Source organism: Erinaceus europaeus, chromosome 10, assembly GCF_950295315.1.
Source record: "Erinaceus europaeus chromosome 10, mEriEur2.1, whole genome shotgun sequence".
Classification (NCBI taxonomy): domain Eukaryota; kingdom Metazoa; phylum Chordata; class Mammalia; order Eulipotyphla; family Erinaceidae; genus Erinaceus; species Erinaceus europaeus.
The window spans coordinates 105,297,314-105,318,504 of NC_080171.1; the positions used below are offsets into that span (position 1 = coordinate 105,297,314).

Below are 21,191 nucleotides of genomic sequence, written 5' to 3' on the forward strand. Positions count from 1 at the left end.
TGGCATAACTCTGGACTCACAGCTTTTTTTTTTTCTTTTCCCCAAGCTAAGCTCATTTTCAGCTTATGTGTGTCAGGCCCTGTGCTGGGGCTGACCCACTGAAGCAGGTGCTGTCTTTGTCCCATCAGGGTTGTGAGGAAGAGAGGCTCTGAGAGCATGGTGACTTGTCCCAGGGGACACAGCTCACTGCCTGATGCCATGACTCACCCCAGCTGTGATTTTTTCTCACTGTCTCCCTGGGTCTCTCTAAACTGTATTCACAGATTCCCCCAAAGCCCCCCCCCCCCCCGCAGCCACATCTCTTCAGGATACAGAGACTGCAACTAAGCATGCTTTATTGACTTTGCTGAGGTTCTGGCAGTTGGGATGGGGTTTCATTTTATGTCCCTGGAGGAATGCTCCTTGCTTGGAGTCCCTCAGAGAATCTTCTTGGGAAGGGGGTTGATGATGCCAGACTCTATGTATTCAAAGACTGTGTAGGGGTCTTGGTCCCCATTGAGGGTGATGGCGTCCTCATAGAACTCCTCCAGCTCTGTGCAGTTCCTGTAAAACAGATCTATTTTGGCCTTGACATTCTCTTCCATATCCTTTGGGTTCTGCAGGAGACGGGCCTGGATTTCCATGGTCGGAGCGGGCTTGTACATGAGGTGATACCTAAGATAGAGGAAGAAGCAGGTAATCAACAGTCCAGCCCAGAGAGCAGTTATACTCTGGACCAAGGTCAAACATTTATTCTGTTTTATATATATTTTATTTATTGAGAAAGATAGGAGGAGAGAGAGAACCAGACATCACTCTGGTACATGTGCTGCCAAGGATTCAACACAGAACCTCATGCTTGAGAGTCCAGTGCTTTATCCACTGTGCCACCTCCAAGACCACCAAACATTTATTCTGTGCCAGGTGGATACACACTTAGTCGGCTCAGTAGCTACAGAGAGGCTACAAATATAGTCCCTGCCCAGGGGTGAGGCGTATGGATCAATGACAGAAAGACAGAATGTAGTGATATGTTCAGTGCCAAATTCCTTTCTTCTCCCTCTCCAATAATGTTTATTTATTTATGTATCTATTTATTCTTTTTAATTGATGTCAGAGAGGAATTGAGAGGGATGGTAAAACAGAGAGAGGGAGAGAGAGAGAGAGAGAGAGAGAGAGAGACTGCTTCCCTACTGATGAAGCTTCCCCTCTGCAGGTGGGGACCATGGGCTTGAACTGGGGTCCTTTTACATTATAACATGTGTCATCTACTGGATGCACCACCACCTACATTGTGTTTTTGTTGTTGTTGTTGTTTGCCTCCAGAGTTATTGCTGGGGCTCTGTGCCTGCACTATGAATCCACTGCTCCTGGGGCTCTGTGCCTGCACTATGAATCCACTGCTCCTAGAGGCTATTTTTCCTATTTTTTTGTGCTTGTTTGTAGTTGTTATTGTCATACCTGCTGTTGTTGTTGTTATTGGGTAGGACAGAGAGAAATCAAGAGAGGAGGAAAAGACAGAGGGGGAGAGAAAGACAGACACCTGCAGACCTGCTTCACCGCCTGTGAAGTGACTCCCCTGCAGGTGGGGAGCTGGGGGTTTGAACCGGGATCCTTATGCGGTCCTTGAGCTTTGCACCATGTGTGCTTAACCCGCTGCACTACCGCCCAGCTCCCCCTACATTGTGTTTTAATATGAACACAGTGACTGTATTTGTTCACACTATTCAGGAAGACTCAGCATTTACTCCCTGCCACCATTGGGAGACTCAAAACTGGACTTCTCCTGCAGGCCTGAGTTTGTGCACCAGCAGTGGGACACTGGGGTGAGAACAGAGCCCGCAGAATGAGTGCAGCTGACCTCAGAGTTACTCATGCTGGTGGCAGAGCTGTTGCCTCAGGACAGAATGGGTGAACATTATACCAATTCTACAACCCCTTAAACATTCACTTTCCTGGTTAAAGAGGGGTCACAAACAGTGCCCAGAGAACCTAGTTGGGTGAATCTCCTTGACTAGAGTCTTCTGTCTGTAGTCACTGACATTTTCCCTGGGAAAGTGCTGCCTGGCATTGGCCAGGCAGAGAGGGGGCTCTCTGTGGGACTGGGCCTTGGAGCCCACAGATAACCAGTCACAAGGTACACACCTTTCACCGGTCACAGGATCGATTCTTCTCAGGGTCAGCCTCTCGACGATAGTGTCAAGGGGCACATTCAGGAAAAACACCCTGTGAAAAAAGAACAAGCACTGAGGTCAATTGGGGAGGAGTGTTTTTTTAATTGGAAGTGAGTTTGTACTGAGAGGACACTTGGCAAGGATGGGACACTTTCTGACTGTCTTGGTTGGGAAGTTGGCACTACTGGCATCTCATGGTTAGAGACTGAGAGCGATGCTTAGCATCTCACAATGTGCAGGACACACTCTCTCAATGAGCGACAGTCTAAATTGTAGTGTGGGGTAGGGACACACTGGCCAGATGAGAGCAGCTGTCACCTTAGTTGGGTGTGGGTGGAGTCAAGATGCATTGCCAGGGCTCAGTGGTGGGGCACCTGGCTGAGCACATATGTGACAGAGCACAAGGATGTGGGTTCAAACTCTCAATCCCCACCTGCAGGGGATGAAGTTTCACAAATAGTGATGCAGTGCTGCAGGACTCTCCCTCTCCCTCTCCCTCTCCCTCTCCTTCTCCCTCCCCTTCTCCTTCCCCCTCTCTGCTTTCCCCTTCCCTGTCAACTTCTCTCTGTTAAGAAGTGTGTATAGGGAGTCGGGTGGTAGCACAGCAGGTTCAGTGCATGCGGCGCCAAGCACAAGGACTAGCATAAGAAACCCAGTTCAAGCCCCGGCTCCCCACCTGCAGGGGAGTCGCTTCACAAGTAGTGAAGCAGGTCTGCAGGTGTCTGTCTTTCTCTCCCCCCTCTGTCTTCCCCTCCTCTCTCCATTTCTCTCTGTTTTATCCAGCAACGATGACATCATCATCATCAACAACAATAATAACTACAATAATAAAACAAGGGCAACAAAAGGGAATAAATAAATATTAAAAAATTATTTTAAAAAAAGAAGTGTATATGTATATGTATATGTATATGTATATGTATATGTATATGTATATGTATATGTATATGTATATGTATATGTATATGTATATGTATATGTAGAGCCTGTGTGTACCAGGGTCTGTAGTAACCTCTTGTGTTTACCAACCACTGTATGGAACTGAGACATGACATTTCTTTTTTCTTTCTTTCTTTCTCCCCCCTTCCTCCATTACTTTTTTTTTTTTTTCTGATACCTGATATTTCATAGTTGCCATCAGGGTATGATGACTGATGTGTGCAAGTTCTTCTGGGGACAATACAGTGACAATTCCAGTGACAAAGAACACTCACTGCAAGTCCAAAGCCTTGTTCATTTCACTTCCGAGTTAGCTCAGATGAGGAGCTCCCCTCGTGTAAAAAGAAAGCACATGCGTGAAATCTCTGACCTGCACTCTCAGGCGGGAGATTTTTAGGATGCTGCCTCCAAAGGGACAAAGGCAGCCCCTTGCTGTTACCCTAGGAATTCAGCAGAGGGGCTGAGCAGTCTGCTGAGATGCTTGCTTGGTAGGGAGATGCTCCCCATGGGCCCTGACGCAGCCTTTCGAACTCAGGCCTCTGCTAGTGCTGGAGCAATGACTGGCCCCCAACCAGTGTCCTGACACCTAAGGAGTGCTCGAGAAACTGTCAGCATGACCAAATAAATGATACCTCCTTCTAATTCCTAGCTAGACTCTCTGCCTATGAATCATTCCCCCACCCCCATTCTAACCTCAGTCCCCAATTAACTGGTAGAGTTGAGAATGATGCTAAATTCCCAGAGAGACTTAAGTATCTGGTTTCTGCTTCCCAGGGGCCACTTGGATCAGAATCCCCAGGGGGAGCTTGTGATGTGTGGGCTGTAGAAACCCCTTCCTTGTTCAGCAGTGGCTGGAAGAGACCCAGCCTTCCCTGTAACTAGAGACCACCTGGGTCAGAGATCCTGAACCAGGCAGCCCTGCAGATTCCAGGGTTTCCAGCTTTTGAAAAATCTGAGTTCCTGAGTCACATCCCTTAAGGCCCACTTTCCTCACTGGCTTTCTTCTCCCCCTCCCATTTTGCCCACATGGTTTGTTGAGTTTTGCTTTTGCTGAGACTCTAGAAGTCCATTGCTGCCTTCCCTCCCCCCATCAAAGTCAAAGATGACCCTACACAAAGCAACAAAATGGTTTCCCCAACAGGTGAGGGGTGGGGAGTAGAGGTGTGAAAAATCCTGTTTTTCAAGCCAGCTAAATAGCTCACTTGGGTAGTGTGCTGCTTTGCCATGCACGTAGCCCATCACACCTCCAAGAACATGGGAGGCCCAATAGCAACAACACAATGTGGCTGTTACCAAGGCTGCTCTAGATGCTGGCAGCAGGAGAAAGGGAGCCAGTTTGGAAACCCCTTATAAGTGATGTTGCCTCAAAAATAAGCAAGCTGCAACTGACTTTTATTTTTTTATTTCGGATATTTAGTATGCTTTTATTTGTTTTAATTTCTTTATTGGGGAATTAATATTTTACATTCAACAGTAAATACAATAGTTTGTACATGCATAACATTTCCCAGTTTTCCATATAACAGTACAACCCCCACTAGGTCCTGTATTCTCCCCCTCACCGACCCCAGAGTCTTTCACTTTGGTGCAACAGGCCAACTCCAGTTCAGGTTCTACTTGTGTTTCCTCTTCTGATCTTGTTTTTCAACTTCTGCCTGAGAGTGAGATCATCCCATATTCATCCATCTGTTTCTGACTTATTTCACTTAATATAAAATTTTCACTTAACCTACTGAGCCAGACTCCAAACATGAATTTTTCAAGGTCCATCCAAGATTGGCTGAAAACGGTGAAGTCACCATTTTTTATAGCTGAGTAATATTCCATTCTGTATCTAGACCACAACTTGCTTAGTCATTCATATGTTGTTGGACACCTGGCTTGCTTCCAGGTTTTAGCTATTACAAATTGTGCTGCTAAGAACATATGTGTATACAGATCTCTTTGGATGGGTGTGTTGGGTTCCTTAAGATAGATCCCCAGCAGAGGAATTGCAGGATCACAGGGTAGGTCCATTTCTAGCCTTCTGAGAGTTCTCCAGATTGTTCTCCACAGAGGTTGGACCAATTGACATTCCCACCAGCAGTGCAGGAGGGTTCCTTTGACCCCACAACCTCTCCAGCATTTGCTGCTGTTACCTTTTCTGATGTATGACATTCTCACAGGAGTGAAGTGGTATGTCATTGTTGTCTTTATTTGCATTTCTCTGACGATCAAAGACTTGGAGCATTTTTTCATGTGTTTATCAGCCTTTTGGATCTCTTCTGTGGTGAATATTCTATCCATGTTCTCTCCCCATTTTTGGATGGGGTTATTTGTTTTCTTGTTGTTGAGTTTGGCAAGCTCTTTATATATTTTGGCTATTAGCCTCTTGTCTGATGTATGGCATGTAAAGATCTTCTCCCATTCTGTGAGGGGTCTCTTGGTTTGGGCAGTGGTTTCTTTTGCTGTGCAGAAGGTTTTTAATTTGATGTAGTCCCATAGGTTTATGCTTGCCTTAGTCTTCTTTGTAATTGGATTCATTTCATTGAAGATGTCTTTAAAATTTATGCGGAAAAGAGTTCTGCCAATATTTTCCTCTAAGTATTTGATAGTTTCTGGTCTAGCATCCAAGTCCTTGATCCACTTGGAATTGACTTTTGTATTTGGTGAAATATAGTGTTTCAGTTTCATTCTTCTGCATGTTTCAACCCATTTTTTCCAACACCATTTGTTGAAGAGACTCTGCTTTCCCCATTTAATAGTCTGGGCACCTTTGTCAAAGATTATATGTCCATAGGTATGGGGGCTCTCAACTCTATTCCACTGGTCAGTGTGTCTATTCATGTTCCAGTACCAAGCAGTTTTGATGACAATGGCCCTATAATACAATTTGACATCTGGGAGTGTGATGCCTCCAGTTCTGTTCTTTCTTCTCAAGATTGTTTTGGCAATTCTAGGTCTTTTCTGGTTCCAGATAAACATTTGTAGCATTTGTTCTATTCTCCTAAAAAATGTGGTTGGGATCTTGATGGGGATAGCATTAAATTTGTATATGGCTCTGGGTAGTACACTCATTTTGATGATGTTAATTCTGCCAATGCATGAACAAGGAATATCTTTCCACTTCTTTGTGTCTTTTTCAATTTCCTTGAGTAGTGATGCATAATTTTCAGTATACAAGTCTTTCACTTCTTTGGTTAGGTTTATTCCTAGATATTTGATTGTTTTTGTTGCTATAGTAAAAGGAATTGATTTCTGGATTTCAACTTCTTCTAACTTAGTGTTTGCATAGAGGAATGCCACTGACTTTTGAATGTTGATTTTATAGCCTGACACCTTACTGTACTGCCTGGTGATTTCCAAATGCTTCTTGCTGGATTCTTTAGGTTTTTCTATGTATACTATCACGTCATCTGCAAATAGGGAGAGTTTGACTTCTTCTCTTCCAATTTTCCAATGCCTTTAATTCCTTGCTCCTGCCTGATTGCTATGGCAAGAACTTCCAACACTGTGCTGAATAGTAATGATGATAGTGGGCAGTCCTGTCTAGTACCTGATCTGAGTAGAAATGCTTCCAGTTTTTCACCATTGACTATGATGTTGGCTGTAGGTTTGCTATATATAGACTCCACTATCTTCAGGAATTGTCCATCTATTCCCATTTTTTGCAGTGTTTTGATCATACTTTGTCAAAGGCTTTCTCTGCATCTATTGATATGACCATGTGGTTTTGGTCTTGTTTTTATTGATGTGGAGGATCATGTTGATTGATTTATGTATATTAAACCAACCTTGCATCCCTGGGATAAACCCCACTTGGTCATGATGAACAATCTTTTTAATATACTGCCAGCACCGAGCCCCAACGATAACCCCGGAGGGGGGAAAAAAGATCTGGGGAAGTGGCACTGAGCATGCTTGAGGCCCTGACAACACATTTAAGCAATTAGCTCACTTGGCTAGTGTGTTGCTTTGCCATGTGCACAACCCAGCTTTGAGTCCAGCCCTCACACCATTGATGGAAGCTTTTTCTTCATATATATATTTATTTATTCCCTTTTGTTGCCCTTGTTGTTTTATTGTTGTAGTTATTGATGTGCCCCAGTATGTGCCCCAGTATGGTTCCGTAGCCCCCATGTCCACTTGGTCGATTCCAAATTATATTCCTCCATGAGGATAATTTCTGGAACCATCCGTTCCACCCCGGTTCCATGGCTGCCAGTTCTTAGCAACATCGCCCCGCCAGATATTCGTCGGGATGCGGCATCATCTAAGTTCATTTCCCACGTCTACGCTCGACCGGACCTGCCAATATACGCGGATATCTTCACCCACCCTGTCCAACGCTTGACGTCTCGTCATCCAATCTGGTCCCCTACGCCTACACTGAACTTCTCTGTTCCAGTCTCTTGGAAACAGAGTTGGCAGTCAGCTGAGGTAAAGAACAAACACCTCATCACAGACCCCTGCAAGCGTCAACCCGGCTTTGACCTAGCACGTTATGATTGGGCCCTCCTCAATCGCTATGGAACAGGCCATGGCCGGTGCGCCGCTATGTTCCATCGCTGGGGAGCCAGAGACGACCCGAACTGCCCCTGCGGCTCCAGACAGACTATGACCCACATAGTCAATGACTGCCACCTCTCCAGATTCAAAGGAGGTCTCGAAACTTTACATCAGGCTCAACCTGATGCTGTTGACTGGCTACGGAAGAAGGGCAAACGCTAGAAGAAGTAGTTATTGATGTCATTGTTATTGGATAGGACAGAGAAAAATGGAGAGAGGAGGGGAAGACAGAAAGGGGGAGAGAAAGACAGACACCTGCAGACCTGTTTCACTGCCTGTGAAGCAACTCCCCTGCAGGTGGGGAGCCGGGGGCTGGAACTGGGATCCTTACACCAGTCCTCGTGCTTTGCACCACCTGAGCTTAACCCGCTGTGCTACCTACCGCCTGACTCCCGATAGAAGCTTTTGTGCTGTGGTCTCCTCTCTCTGATTTGCTGCCTCTCTGTCTCTATCTAAAAACAAAAACAACATCAACAATAAATGGAATTATATAGAATTAATTTTATGTGAAAATGCCAATAATACATAAGCTGTCTAATAAAATAGAAGAGTAGGTGGTCTGGGAGGTGGCACAGTGGATAAAGCATTGAACTTTCAAGCATGAGGTCCCAAGTTCAATCCCTGGCAGCACATGTACCAGAGTGATGTCTGGTTCTTTCTTTCTCCTCCTATCTTCCTAATAAGTAAATAAAATCTTTAAAATAAAAAAGTAGAGGAGTAGAATTTCAATAGGCAGTCACTCCCTGATGCCAAAACGCAAACTCTAAGTGCCAGAGAAACTACAGACCAGAAGTCTCTACACTATAGCAGAGCTTTCAGAAGTCTCTGTCCCAGAATTGAGTTCTCGATTTAAGTTTTGAATCAACTCACCTAAAATCTGAGCGTCCCTGTCTTCAGGTAACACTTGCTGGGATTCAGGAGCTCCAGAGTAGCTTTTGCTTAGGAAGAATATTTCCATCACGGAGTTATGGCTGCCTTGTCAAAGAAAACTCAGGGGATGCTAGTTATGAATTTTTTTTTTTTTTTTTTTGCTTCCAGGGTTATTGCTGGGGCCTGCACTACGAATCCACTGCTCCTGGAGGTCATTTTTTTCCTTTTGTTGCCCCTGCTGTTTATCATTGTTGTTATTATTATTGTTATTGCTGTCGTTGTTGATAGGACAGAGAGAAATCGAGAGAGGACGGGAAGACAGAGGGAGATAGAAAGACAACTGCAGACCTGCTTCACTGCCTGTAAAGCGACCCCCTTGTTGGTGGGGAGCCAGGGGCTTGAACCAGTTTTCTTGGGGAGCCAGGGGCTTGAACCAGTTTTCTTGGGGAGCCAGGGGCTTGAACCAGTTTTCTTATGCCGGTCCTTGCACTTTGCGCCATCTGCGTTTAACTCACTGTGCTACTGCCCCGGCACCACTAGTTAATGAATCTTGCTTTTTTCTTTTTGCTAGAGATTTCTAGGATTGAGAATTTTGAAGAAAATCCCTTGAGGGCAATGACCAAGAGAGCACAGCTAATTTGGGGGACACTGGTGTGTGAAGCACTTACTAGATAACTCCTCCTAATTCACATTAGTTATTCCATAGTATATCTTGGGGTACCATCTTCCTGTTGTTAAAAATTAGAAGAGGGGGGAGAGTGTAGGTCCTGGAAAAGGATGACAGAAGACCTAGTAGAGTTGTAGTTATGTGGAAAACTGAGAAATGTTATGCATGTATAAACTATTGTATTTACTGTCGTCTGTAAAACATTAATCCCCCAATAAAGAAATTTTAAAAAAAGATTAAAAGAAGAACAGCTGGGAGCAGGCGGTTGCGCAGCAGGTTAAGCACAAGTCCACGCAAAGTGCCAGGACCAGCGCAAGGATCCCGGTTAGAGCCCTACAAGGGGGTCGCTTCACAAGTGGTGAAGCAGGTCTGTCTGCAGGTGTCTGTCTTTCTCTCCCCCTCTGTTTTCCCCTCCTCTCTCCATTTCTCTCTGCCCTATACAACAACGATGACCTCAACAACAACATTATATACAACAATAATAAAAAAGAAGGGCAACAAAAGGGAAAATAAATAAATAAATATGAAAAAAATTAGACTTCCAAATGTGGGGAGTCCTGAGTTCAATCCCTGGCATAGCATGTATCAGAGTGATGTTCTGTTTTTTTTCCTCTCTCTCCAAAGTCTACCCCTCACATTAATATATAAATAAATCTTTAAAAATATTTATAAAAATAAAAATAAGGGGAGTCAGGCGGTAGTGCAGTGAGTTAAGCGCACTTGGCACAAAGCTCAAGGACCAGCCAGAGGATCCCGGTTGGAGCCCCGGCTCCCCACCTGCAGGGGAGTCGCTTAACAGGCGGTTAAGCAGGTCTGCAGGTGTCTTTCTCTCCTCCTCTCTGGCTTCCCCTCCTCTCTCCATTTCTCTCTGTCCTATCCAACAACAACAATAATAACTACAACAATAAGACAACAAGGGCAACAAATGGGAATAAATATATAAATATCAAAAATAACTTAAAAAATAAATAAAAATAAGAAAACACTCAAAAATCTTCCAGATATTGAATGAGTATATAATGTTTCTTTATTTAAGCATACTTAAATGTACTCCTTATTTTTATAGATTTGGGTTTTAACAAGTTGGAATTAGCATACACACTGAGGGGCTGAGTGAGCAGACTTGGATGTTTAGAGACATAATTTTGACTTAAAAATTTATTTATTCCCTTTTGTTGCTCTTGTTTTATTGTTGTAGTTATTGTTGTCATCATTATTGGATAAGACAGAGAGAAATGGAGAGAGGAGGGGAAGACAGAGAGGGGGAGAGAAACATAGACACCTGCAGACCTGTTCTCTGTTTGTGAAGCGACTCCCCTGCCAGGGGCTCGAATCAGGATCCTTCTGTCGGTCCTAGCACTTTGTGCCACTTGTGCTTAACCTGTTGTGCTACTGTCTGACTCCTACAATTTTGACTTTATGATTTAGTAACCTGACTATATTTTATTTATTCTTTTTCTAAAATAAGCATTCAAGCAAGAGGAAAAAAAACAATATCCTTCATAAATATGGATACAAAAATTCCCAACAAAATATTTGCAAATTGAATCCCACAAAAAGGGACAACTATATATATAAATATAGACAGAATGCTACAGAAATAATAGTCCACCCAGTTCTGTGACCTTGGGAGGGCTACTGTAGTTTCCAATGGAGGGAATGGGGACTTGGAACTCTGGTGGTGGGAACAGTGTGGAATTATACCCCATAATTTTAGAAATCAATATTAAGTCACCAATAAAATAGGGAAGAAAAGAATAATACATTATAGCTATGTGACATTGAGTGGTTTAGCATTTGAAAATCAGTATTTTTCACCATATTATTAGGCTAAATTAAAACAACAACAATAATAGAATTGGAGTGGGAGATAGCTCACCTGGTAGGGCATGCACCTTATCATGCGTTTTAAAAAATAGCCCAGGCCAGTAGACACTCAAACACCAATTAGATGGGATATATGCACCACTATGTTCATAGCTGCATTATTCACAATAGCCAAAGAGTGGAAGCAAGGGAGTTGGGCGGTAGCACAGCGGGTTAAGCGCACGTAGCGCAAAATGCAAGGACCTTCTTAAGGATCCCGGTTGGAGCCTCCGGCTTCCCACCTACAGGGGATTCTATTCACAGGCAGTGAAGCAGGTCTGCAGGTGTCTGTCTTTCTCTTCCCCTCTCTGTCTTCTCCTCCTCTCTCCATTTTTCTCTGTCCTATCCAACAACAATGTCATCAATAACAGGAACAGTAATAACTACAACAACAATAAAACAAGGGCAACAAAAGGAAATAAATAAATAAATATTTTTAAAACTATAAATATAATAAAAGAAACCAAAGATTTAAATAAATATTTATATATTCAGAGACTCTACATTGCTAAAAAAAAATTTGCCAAAATTCTAATAAATCTGTAAATTCATGCAATCCTTGTTAAAATCCCAACAAGGTGTGTTAAAGATTCCATATAGGTTAATTTTCAAATGTATAATGTGGAATGTTTGTGAGAGAAGATAGAATCACTCAAACAGTACTGAGAAAGAGTGGATTTTAAGAATTCAGTAAATTGGGAGTTGGGTGGTAGTGCAGCGGGTTAAAGTGCACGTGGTGCAAAGTGCAAGGACAAGCATAAGGATCCAGGTTCGAGGCCCCAGCTCCCCACGTGCAGGGGAGTCGCTTCACAAGTGGTGAAGCAGGTCTGCAGGCGTGTGTCTTTCTCTCCCCCTCTGTCTTCCCCTCCTTTCTCCATTTCTCTCTGTCCTATGTAACGACGACATCAATAACAACAACAACAATAATTACAATAATAATAAAAAACAAGGGCAAAAAAAGAAAATATTAAATAAATAAATATATTAAAAAATTCAATAAAGTGGTCCAGGAGGTGGTACAATAGATAAAGCAATGGACCCTTAATCATGAGGTCCCAAGTTCAATCCCTGGCACCACATGTACCAGAGTAATATCTGGTTCTTTCTCTCCTGCTATCTTTCTCATTAATAAATAAATAAAATATTTTAAAAAATTCAATAAATTACAATAGTCAAGACACAGTGAGTGTTGATGAGTGAGCTGATACATAGATGAAAGAAACAGAAAAGAGTCTAGAAATAGACTGACACAAATATGGAACAAGTAAACATCCAAACACAAATAATAATTTTATACTGCACAGACAACATATTAAAAAAAAAGAGTATAGGCCTAACTATAAAACTGAAAACTTCTGGGAGTCGGGTGGTAGTGCAGCGGTTAAGCGCACATAGCACCAAGCACAAGGAGCGGCAATCAGGATCCCGGTTCGAATCCCCAGCTCCCCACCTGCAAGGGAGTCGCTTTACAGGCAGTGAAGTAGGTCTGCAGGTGTCTTTCTTTATCTTTCCCTGTCTTCCCCTCCTCTCTCCATTTCTCTCTGTCCTATCTAACAATGATGACATCGATAACAACAATAATAACTACAACAATAAAACAAGGGCAACAAAAGGGAAAATAAATAAAATATTTTTTTTAAAAAAGGTGACTTTACCATTTGAAAAAAAAAAAACTGAAAACTTCTAAGCTTCTGAAATAAAATCACTGTGATCTTAGGCTAAAGATTCCCCAGCTATGGCACCAAAATTACGGTCCCTTAGATTAAAAAAAAATTAATAAGTGGGTCCAGGTGGTGGTGCTGGTTGAGCACACATGTTACAATGTTCGAGGACCTGAGTTTGAGCTCCCAGTTCCTACCTGCAGGGGGAAAACTTCACAAGTGGTGGAGCAGGGTTGCAGGTGTCTCTCTGTCTCTCTCCCTCTCTGTCTCTCCCTTACCCCTCAATTTCTGGTTGTCTCTAGCCAATAAACAAATATAATAAAGAAATAAACAATAAAAAGTTAAAAATTAAATTTCATTAAAAGTATAACAATTAAAAATGTCTGCTCATTAAAGTACATTGAGAATTAAAGATATGCCATGTATCAGGAGAATACATTTCTAAAATACATCTTTGATAAAAAGATTTATATCCCAAATATGTAGAAATGAGAAATAGATCCCTCAATACCAGGTATTTCCAAATTTGATATCCACATTGGGACACTTTGCTTCAGGAAAAGAGTTCCATACAAAAGGCTCATATGACCCCCTGTCCCCAGTTCTTCCAGAGTTTAGAGGGCTTTGCTGAACCTACTGGCAGCTAATATGCCATCTACCCCTCCCTGTGACTTTCAGACTTTAGGTGAAGTTCACAGAAAGTACTTATAAACTTTGAACTTGGCCCCTGTCACATACAGCCCTTTTGGAAATACACTTCCGGCCACTGCAGTGAATTCTGCTTCATTATAATCAAGGGGTCTTCGCTCCAGGGGAACTTTGCAATGCCCAACACTGAAGCATAAATTGGCTACCTCAACAAATATATTCAAGATATAGTATTAATCAGAAAGATTTAGGTTATAAATTAGGCATTATTTTTTTACCCTATTTAAAAACTGGGGTGGGAGTAGATAGCATAATGGTTATACAAAGAGACTCTCATGCCAGAGGCTCCAAAGTCCCAGGTTCATTCCCCCACACCACCATAAGCCAGAGCTGGGCAGTGCTCTGGTAGAAACAAACAAATAAACAAACCAAAACTGTATAGAAAAATACTGCATGTTAATGAGTATACCTGAGAGAAGGGATAATGGATGAGCCTTATTTTTATCTTTTTTAAAAAATTTATTTTCCCTTTTGTTGCCCTTGTTTTTTATTGTTGTTGTAGTTATTATTGATGTCACCATTGTTAGATAGGACAGAGAGAAATGGAGAGAGGAGGGGAAGCCAGAGATGGGGAGAGAAAAATAGACACCTGCATACCTGCTTCACCGCTTGTGAAGCGACTTCCCTGTAGATGGGGAGCTGGGAGCTTGAACCGGGATCCTTACGCTGGTCTAAAATGTAATTTCTAATAACATGAAAGTCAGGGAGGAAAAAGAGTTCCTACATCAGGGATAAGAGTCCTATCTCTCCAATGGGGTTTACAGTTAACAATATTACTTCCCTCATATTTGGGAGCTACTCTTTTCCCTGATCCAGCTTTCTAGTCCTTTTTCCAACTACGACACCATCTCCCCAGATAATAACTTGGGTCCACCTGCATATCAGATGTCAGGCTCAGGCAAAAACTAGTAAAGTAATGGGCCCCTTAGAATATACCTAAAATAGACCTAGTAGCTTTTACCAGAATGGAGACCCCAAATCTTCATCTTCAATTATTGCCTTTAGGTTCATGACTAGTCAACAATTTGTTCTGCTTTGTATCTTAACTCTTTGTATCTTAACTCAGTTACCAGGTTCCAGATGCTACCATGATGCCAACCTGACTTCCCTGGGCAGATGACCCCACCAATGTGTCCCGGAGCCCCGACTCCCCAGAGCCCTGCCCCACTAGGGAAAGAGCGACAGGCTGGGAGTATGGATCAACCTGCCAATGCCCATGTTCAGCAATTACAGAAGCCAGACCTTTCTCCACCTTCTGCACCCTATAATGATCCAGGGTCCATATTCCCAAAGGGATAAAGAATAAGGAAACTAACAAGGGATGGGATGGGATATGGAGTTCTCGTGGTGGGAATTATGTGGAATTGTGACCCTCTTATCCTATGGTCTTGTCAATATTTCCATTTTATAAATAAAAATTTAAAAAAGAGTCCTGGCTCTCAGCGCTGGGTGGTAGCGTGGGTTAAGTGCACATGGTGCAAAGGACCACCATAAGTATCTGGGTTTGAGCCTCTGGCTCCCCACCTGCAGGGGGATGACTTCACAAGTGGTGAAGCAGGTCTGCAGGTGTCTATCTTTCTCTCCCCCTCTCTGTCTTCCCCATCTCTCTCGATTTTTCTCTGTCCTGTCCAACAACAATAATAACAAGATCAACAAAAAATGGAAAAAAATGGTCTCCAGAAGCACTGGATTCATACTGCAGGCACCGAGTCCCAGCAATAACCATTGAGGAAAAAAAAAAATCTTGGCTCTGAGGGGGAGAAGAAGGGTGTGATGGGTGGAGGGGGTTAGGAGGTGGAGGCAGAAGAGCATTCTGCATGGTGGTGGTGAAGTTCACATTTAATAGTAACACACTGCTTAGTCAATCTCTGGGCAGACAACCTCACGAATGCTTCCTGGAGCATCTCTCCAGAGCCCTACCCTATTAGGAAAAGACAGAAACAGGCTGTGGGTATGGATTGACCTGCCAATGCCCATGTCTAGTGTCCAATTACAGAAGTCAGAACACTCACTTTCTGCACCCCAAAAAGAATTTTAGTTGATATTCCTAGAACAATAAACATTTGGAAAGTTTCTTTAAAATTTTTTCTTTAATCTTTATTTATTTATTGGATAGAGACAGCCAGAAATTGAGAGGGAAGGGGGTGATAGGAATAGAGACAGAGAGACACCTGTAGCCCTGCTTCACCACTCACAAAGCTATCCCCTTGCAGGTGGGGACCAGGGGCTTGAACCCGGGTCCTTGAGCACTGTAACATGTACGTTCAACCAGGTGTGCCACTACCCAGCCCTAGCATTAGGAAAGTTTCCAATGGAGGGGATGGGACACAGAACTCTGGTGGTGGGAACTGTATATAATTACATCTCTATTACAATTATACCCCTTACAATATTGTAAATCAATATTAAATCACTAATAAAAAAAAACCACATTGCTTAGGCAGTGAGCCAGTTCGGGAGGGGCAGAAGAGAGGAATTCCTCATTAGCTGTGTTTGCCCATTTTTCTGTTGTAAATACTTCCAGTAGAGCAGATTAAAGTTTCCAAAGTGTCATTGAAAGTCTTTTAAAAAAATATTTATTTATTTACTTTCCCTTTTGTTGCCTTTGTTGCTTTTTATTGTTGTTATTGATGTTGTCATTTTTAGATAGGACAGAGAGAAATGGAGAGAGGATGGGAAGACAGAGAGGGAGAGAGAAAGATAGACACCTGCAGACCTGCTTCACCATCTGTGAAGCGACGCTTCTGCAGGTGGGGAGCCAGGTGCTCGAACTGGGGTCCTTACGCCTGTCCTTGCGCTTTGTGCCACCTGCGCTTAACCTGCTGCGCTACCAACTGACTCCCTCCAAAGTGTCATTGCTAGTGAGCTGAGAAGAGATGGATTTAGTCAGATCTCAAGAACAGACCTCACTCAGGGTGGTGCTAACCCAGCCTGCCCAGTCCTCAGGAGGCTGTTTCCATTTTATGGAGAAGGTGCTGGTCAGACAGTTGCCCTTTATCAAGGTCTTACGTTCTACAGACAAAACAAATGTATTATTCAACTTCATACTAAATTAATCCTGCCCCTTGAAGTGGAGGAACCAGTAACACACTGAATATTCAGTGAAGAAGCAAACAGGTTCCTGAAAGACTGTGCCCTAGAGAGAGGTCACATAGCCCACAAGTGGCAGGACTTAAGTCCAGGTTGTGGCACCATCTAAGCCAGTCACTCCTGGGTTTTTTCTTTTCTTTTCTTTTATCTCTTCTTCTTCCTCTCCTCCTTCTCCTTCTCCTTCTCCTTCTCCTTCTCCTTCTCCTTCCTCTTCTCCTTCTCCTTCTCCTTCTTCTCCTCCTCCTCTTCCTCCTCCTCCTCCTCCTCCTCCTCCTCCTCCTCCTCTTCCTCCTCCTCCTCATTCTTCTTTTCTTCTTTTTTTTTGCCTTCAGTGTTATTACTGGGGCTTGGTGTCTGCACTACAAAGCCACTGCTCCTGGAGGCCATTTTTTCCCATTTTTTTTGTTGCCCTTCTTATTATTATTGCTATTGTTGTTGGATAGGACATAGAGAAATTGAGAGAGGAGGGGAAGACAGAGAGGGGTGAAAGAAAGACACCTGCAGATGTGCTTTGTCACTTGTGAAGCGACCCCCCTGCATGTGGGGAGCCGGGGGCTGGAACCTGGATCCTTGTGCCAGTCCTTGTGCTCTGTGCCATGTGCACTTAACCTGTTGTGCTACCGCCTGCCCACCTCCTTTTTTTTTTTTTTTTTTTTTTTTTTTACCAGAGCACTACCCAGCTCTGGCTGATGGTGGTGTGGGGGACTGAACCTACAACTTTGGAGCCTCAAGCATGAGAGTCTCTTTGCATAACCAATATGCTATGTACCCCTGCCCATGACTCTCAGTCTTTAGGTGAAGTTCACAGAAGATACTTATAAATTTCTGGCCCAGCTCTTTTTCAGCCTTAGCCCTGCTCTCTACTTGCGTGCTTCCTACCTCTATATACTTTTTCTAGTTTGGATACTTCATGTCAATTGAGTCATACAACATGTGGCCCTTACAATCTCCATGTAGGAGAGTGAAACTATAATAATCCTTATAAAGCATTTAGCATGTAGCAATAACACAAAATTCATGTGGGCTCACATGCAGATATTTTTTAAAGGCTGGCTCTATTCCTCATCACAGCTGCCCTATAAGGCAGGGGCAGGGCATGTACGGCCCACTGGCCACATACAGCCAGAAAAATAATTTGGACTGGCCCTGCCAAGGCAACCACAGGTGGGACTTGAAATTCAATAAGTGTTAATTTTTAAGTTGATACCTTTGTATGGCTGCAAATGATATTATAAATATCCAAATGGTCTTTGGCAGAAAAAAAAGTTTCCCATCCCTGATATAAAGGATATTATTATACCTATTATCATAGGTAAGGAAACAGAGAGGTTCAGCCATCTGTCCCAATTCCTTGGCTAAAAATGGCTATGATAAAATATATATTTTTTAAATTACCATCAGGGTTATTGCTGGAACTTGGTGCCAGCACTATGAGTCCACTGCTTCTGGAAGCCATTCCCACTCACCCACTTTCTTCTTTTTATTTTATTTGATAGCACAGAGGAAAACTGAGAGGGGAGGACAAAGAGAGAGAGGAATAGAGAGAGAGAGAGAGAGAGAGAGAGAGTACCATAGTCCTGCTTCATTACTCTTGAAGCTTCCCCCTTGTAGGCAGGAATTGGGGGCTCAAACCTGGGTCCTTGTACATGGTGATATGTGTACTCAAGCAGGTGCATGACAATCAGTTTTGAGTGTCAGTTTGAATGGGCCACAGGGTACTAGATATTTGGTCAAGTATGATTCCGAGTTTGTGAACATGTTTTTTTTTTGGGGGGGGGATATAAAATATTTTATTTGGTTACTTATTGGATAGAGACAGAGAGAAACTGAGAGGGGAGAGGGAAATAGAAAGGGAAAAAGGGGAGTCGGGCAGTGGCGCAGTGGGTTAAGCGCATGTGGCGCAAAGCGCAGGGACGGGCCTAAGGATCCCGGTTCGAGCCCCCAGCTCCCCACCTGCAGGGGAGTCGCTTCATGGGCGGTGAAGCAGGTCTGCAGGTGTCTATCTTTCTCTCCCCCTCTCTGTCTTCCCCTCCCCTCTCCATTTCTCTCTGTCCTATCCAACAACAAAGCAACGTCAACAACGGCAATAATAACCGCAACGAGGCTGCAACAACTAGGGCAACAAAAAGGGGGGAAAATGGCCTCCAGGAGCGGTGGATTCATGGTGCAGGCACTGAGCCCAGCAATAACCCTGGAGGAAAAAAAAAAAAAAAAGGGAAAAAGACAGACACCTGCAGCACTGCTCCACCACTCATAAAGCTTCATCCTTGTGGGTGGGGACTGGAAGCTGGGTCCTTGTGGATTGTGCCCTGTGTGCTCTAACCAGAAGCCAGAATTTCACTACCTAGCCTCCAGGTGGGATTTAGATGGGGACTGAAATAGGGAAGAGAACTCAAGGAGAGGCTGCACCTTCCATGGTCATTCTGTGACTATGCACAAGTTTTCTCTTTTCTTTTATTTTATTATTTATTTTTTCATTGGGGGATTAATGGTTTACAGTTGACAGTAAAATACAATAGTTTGTACATAACAATACAACCCCTACTTGATCCTCCTCTGCCATCATGTTCCAGCACCTGAGCCCTTCCCCCGACCCACCCCAGAGTCTTTTACTTCGGTGCAATGCACCAGCTCCAGTCCAAGTTCTGCTTAGTGTTTTCCCTTCTGATCTCATTTTTCAACTTCTGTCTGTGAGTGAGATCATCCCATATTTATCCTTTTGCTCCCGACTTATCTCACTTAACATGATATCTTCAAGCTCCATCCAAGCTGGGGTAAAGAAGGTGAAGTCACCATTTTTAATAGCCGAGTAGTACTCCATTGTGTATATAGACCACAACGTGCTCAGCCACTCCTCTGCTCTTGGACACCTGGGTTGCTTCCAGGTTTTGCCTATTACAAATTGTACTGCTATGGACGTAGGTGTACACAAATCTGTTTGGACGGGTATCTTGGGTTCCTTAGGATATATCCCCCAGGAGAGGAACTGCAGGGCCATAGGGTAGGCACACTTTTAGCCTTCTGAGAGTTCTCCAGACTGTGAACATGTTTTTGGATGAGGTGGACATTTAAGTCAGTGAACAGAAGGAAGCAGTTTGCTTTCCTTAATTGTAGGTGGGCCTCCTCCAATCCACTGAAGGTCTGCCCTTTATGAGGAAGAGAGCTCCTTTTGTGAGTGAGTCTTTAAACAGGGACATGGACTTTTTTCTGCATTCAGGTTAGAAGGTCATCTGGTCCTTCCTAAATCTCTAGCCTGCCAGGCTTTTGATGGAACCACACCATCGACTCTTCAGGGTTTCAGCTTGCTAATTCAGCCCGAAGAGGTAGTTCCTATCAGTCTCCATAATCACGTAACACCTTATTGTGAATATGTGTGTGAGAGAGAGAGAGAGAGAGACAGAGACAGAGACAGAGAGAGAGCCCAGAACACACTCTGCTATTTATGATGTATTTTATTTATTTTTATTATTTAATTTTTAAATTATATCTATTTATTTATTGGATGGAGATAGTCAGAAATTGAAAGGGTAGGGGAGATAGAGAAGGAGAGAGACAGTAACACTGCTTCACCACTTGCAAAGCTTTCCCCTGCAGGTGGGGACTGAGGGCTTGAACCTGGGTCCTTACACACTGTAATATGTGCACTCAACCAGATGCAACACTGCACCAGCCCCTAGTATATATTACCAGAGCACCACTTAGCTCTAGTTTCAGGTGGTGATAGGGATTGAACTTGGGGCCTTTGAATATCAGGTATGAGAGTCCTTTGCATAACCATTATGCTATCTCCCTGATCATACTTTTGTCTTTTCTTCATGCAGTGTCAGGGACTGAGCCCAGGGTCTCATACATGTAAGATATGTGCTCTACCACTGAGCTGCCTCTAATATATATATGGCCCCCCTAGCTTGCCTCCATAGGGATGCTGAACAAAGTACTTCCCAGGGTTAAAGATAAATCTCATGGATTCCAAAAGATCCTTCCTCTCCAGTCACAGCTATTTGCCTAAGGAACTCACCACTGTGTTTGTTAAACCCATGCTTTAATTACCCCAAAATTATGTTAAATTCTTGCCTAAATATTGCAGTGGCATCTTCCTGAGAATTTCATTACAGTAAGCTGGGTTGCTGCCAGAGTTCTCAGTTAGAAAGTAAGAGGAGAACACACACACACACACACACACACACACACACACACACACACACACATAGATATTGTTTTCAAAATAAAATGGCAAGGAGGTTATCCTTTGTCAGGTAGCTCAGGTGTCAAAGAGAAACAGTCTCATGGTAGCAGAAATCTCCCATTTTACAGACTGAAGGAGAAAAAAGTGCCCTTCAGCCTTCCAATCTAATAGGTTTCACTTCTCAAAAAAAAGTGAACCCTAAATCTGATTAAATATTAATAACCAGGGGTATTAATTAAGGGGGAAAAGTCCATCAAGAGAACCCCAATATGTTTACAGTGTCCCCAGGAAACTAGGAAAATTCACAATCAAGTGTGTAAATGTTCTAAAAAAGGGTCCTGAATATTTTATGAATATTTGTCATAAAACAGAAATAATAACCAGTGTGCAGAGCTATTAGAATTAATATTTATGCTGCCCGCCATGAAATATTCATGGGGACAGAAAAAGGGGGGCCCGTAAGACAAGAATTAATTTACATTGGGTTTGGTTTACCCGCTGGC

At 43.2% G+C, this 21,191-nt stretch overlaps 1 protein-coding gene across 3 annotated transcripts in view; it reads right to left on the bottom strand.

Annotated features, from left to right (window-relative positions):
- Positions 1–318: 318 nt before the first annotated feature.
- AK8 (adenylate kinase 8) overlaps positions 319–21,191 on the bottom strand; it is a 180,191-nt gene continuing 159,318 nt past the window's right edge. For all 3 annotated transcript variants that reach the window (XM_060200450.1, XM_007527888.2, XM_060200451.1), the window contains 2 exons: positions 2,125–2,205; positions 319–654 (listed from right to left, as the gene is read on the bottom strand). In XM_060200450.1, the coding sequence (XP_060056433.1) occupies positions 417–654; positions 2,125–2,205 (319 nt within the window). In that variant the 3' untranslated portion in view covers positions 319–416. The remainder of the gene's footprint in view (positions 655–2,124; positions 2,206–21,191) is intronic.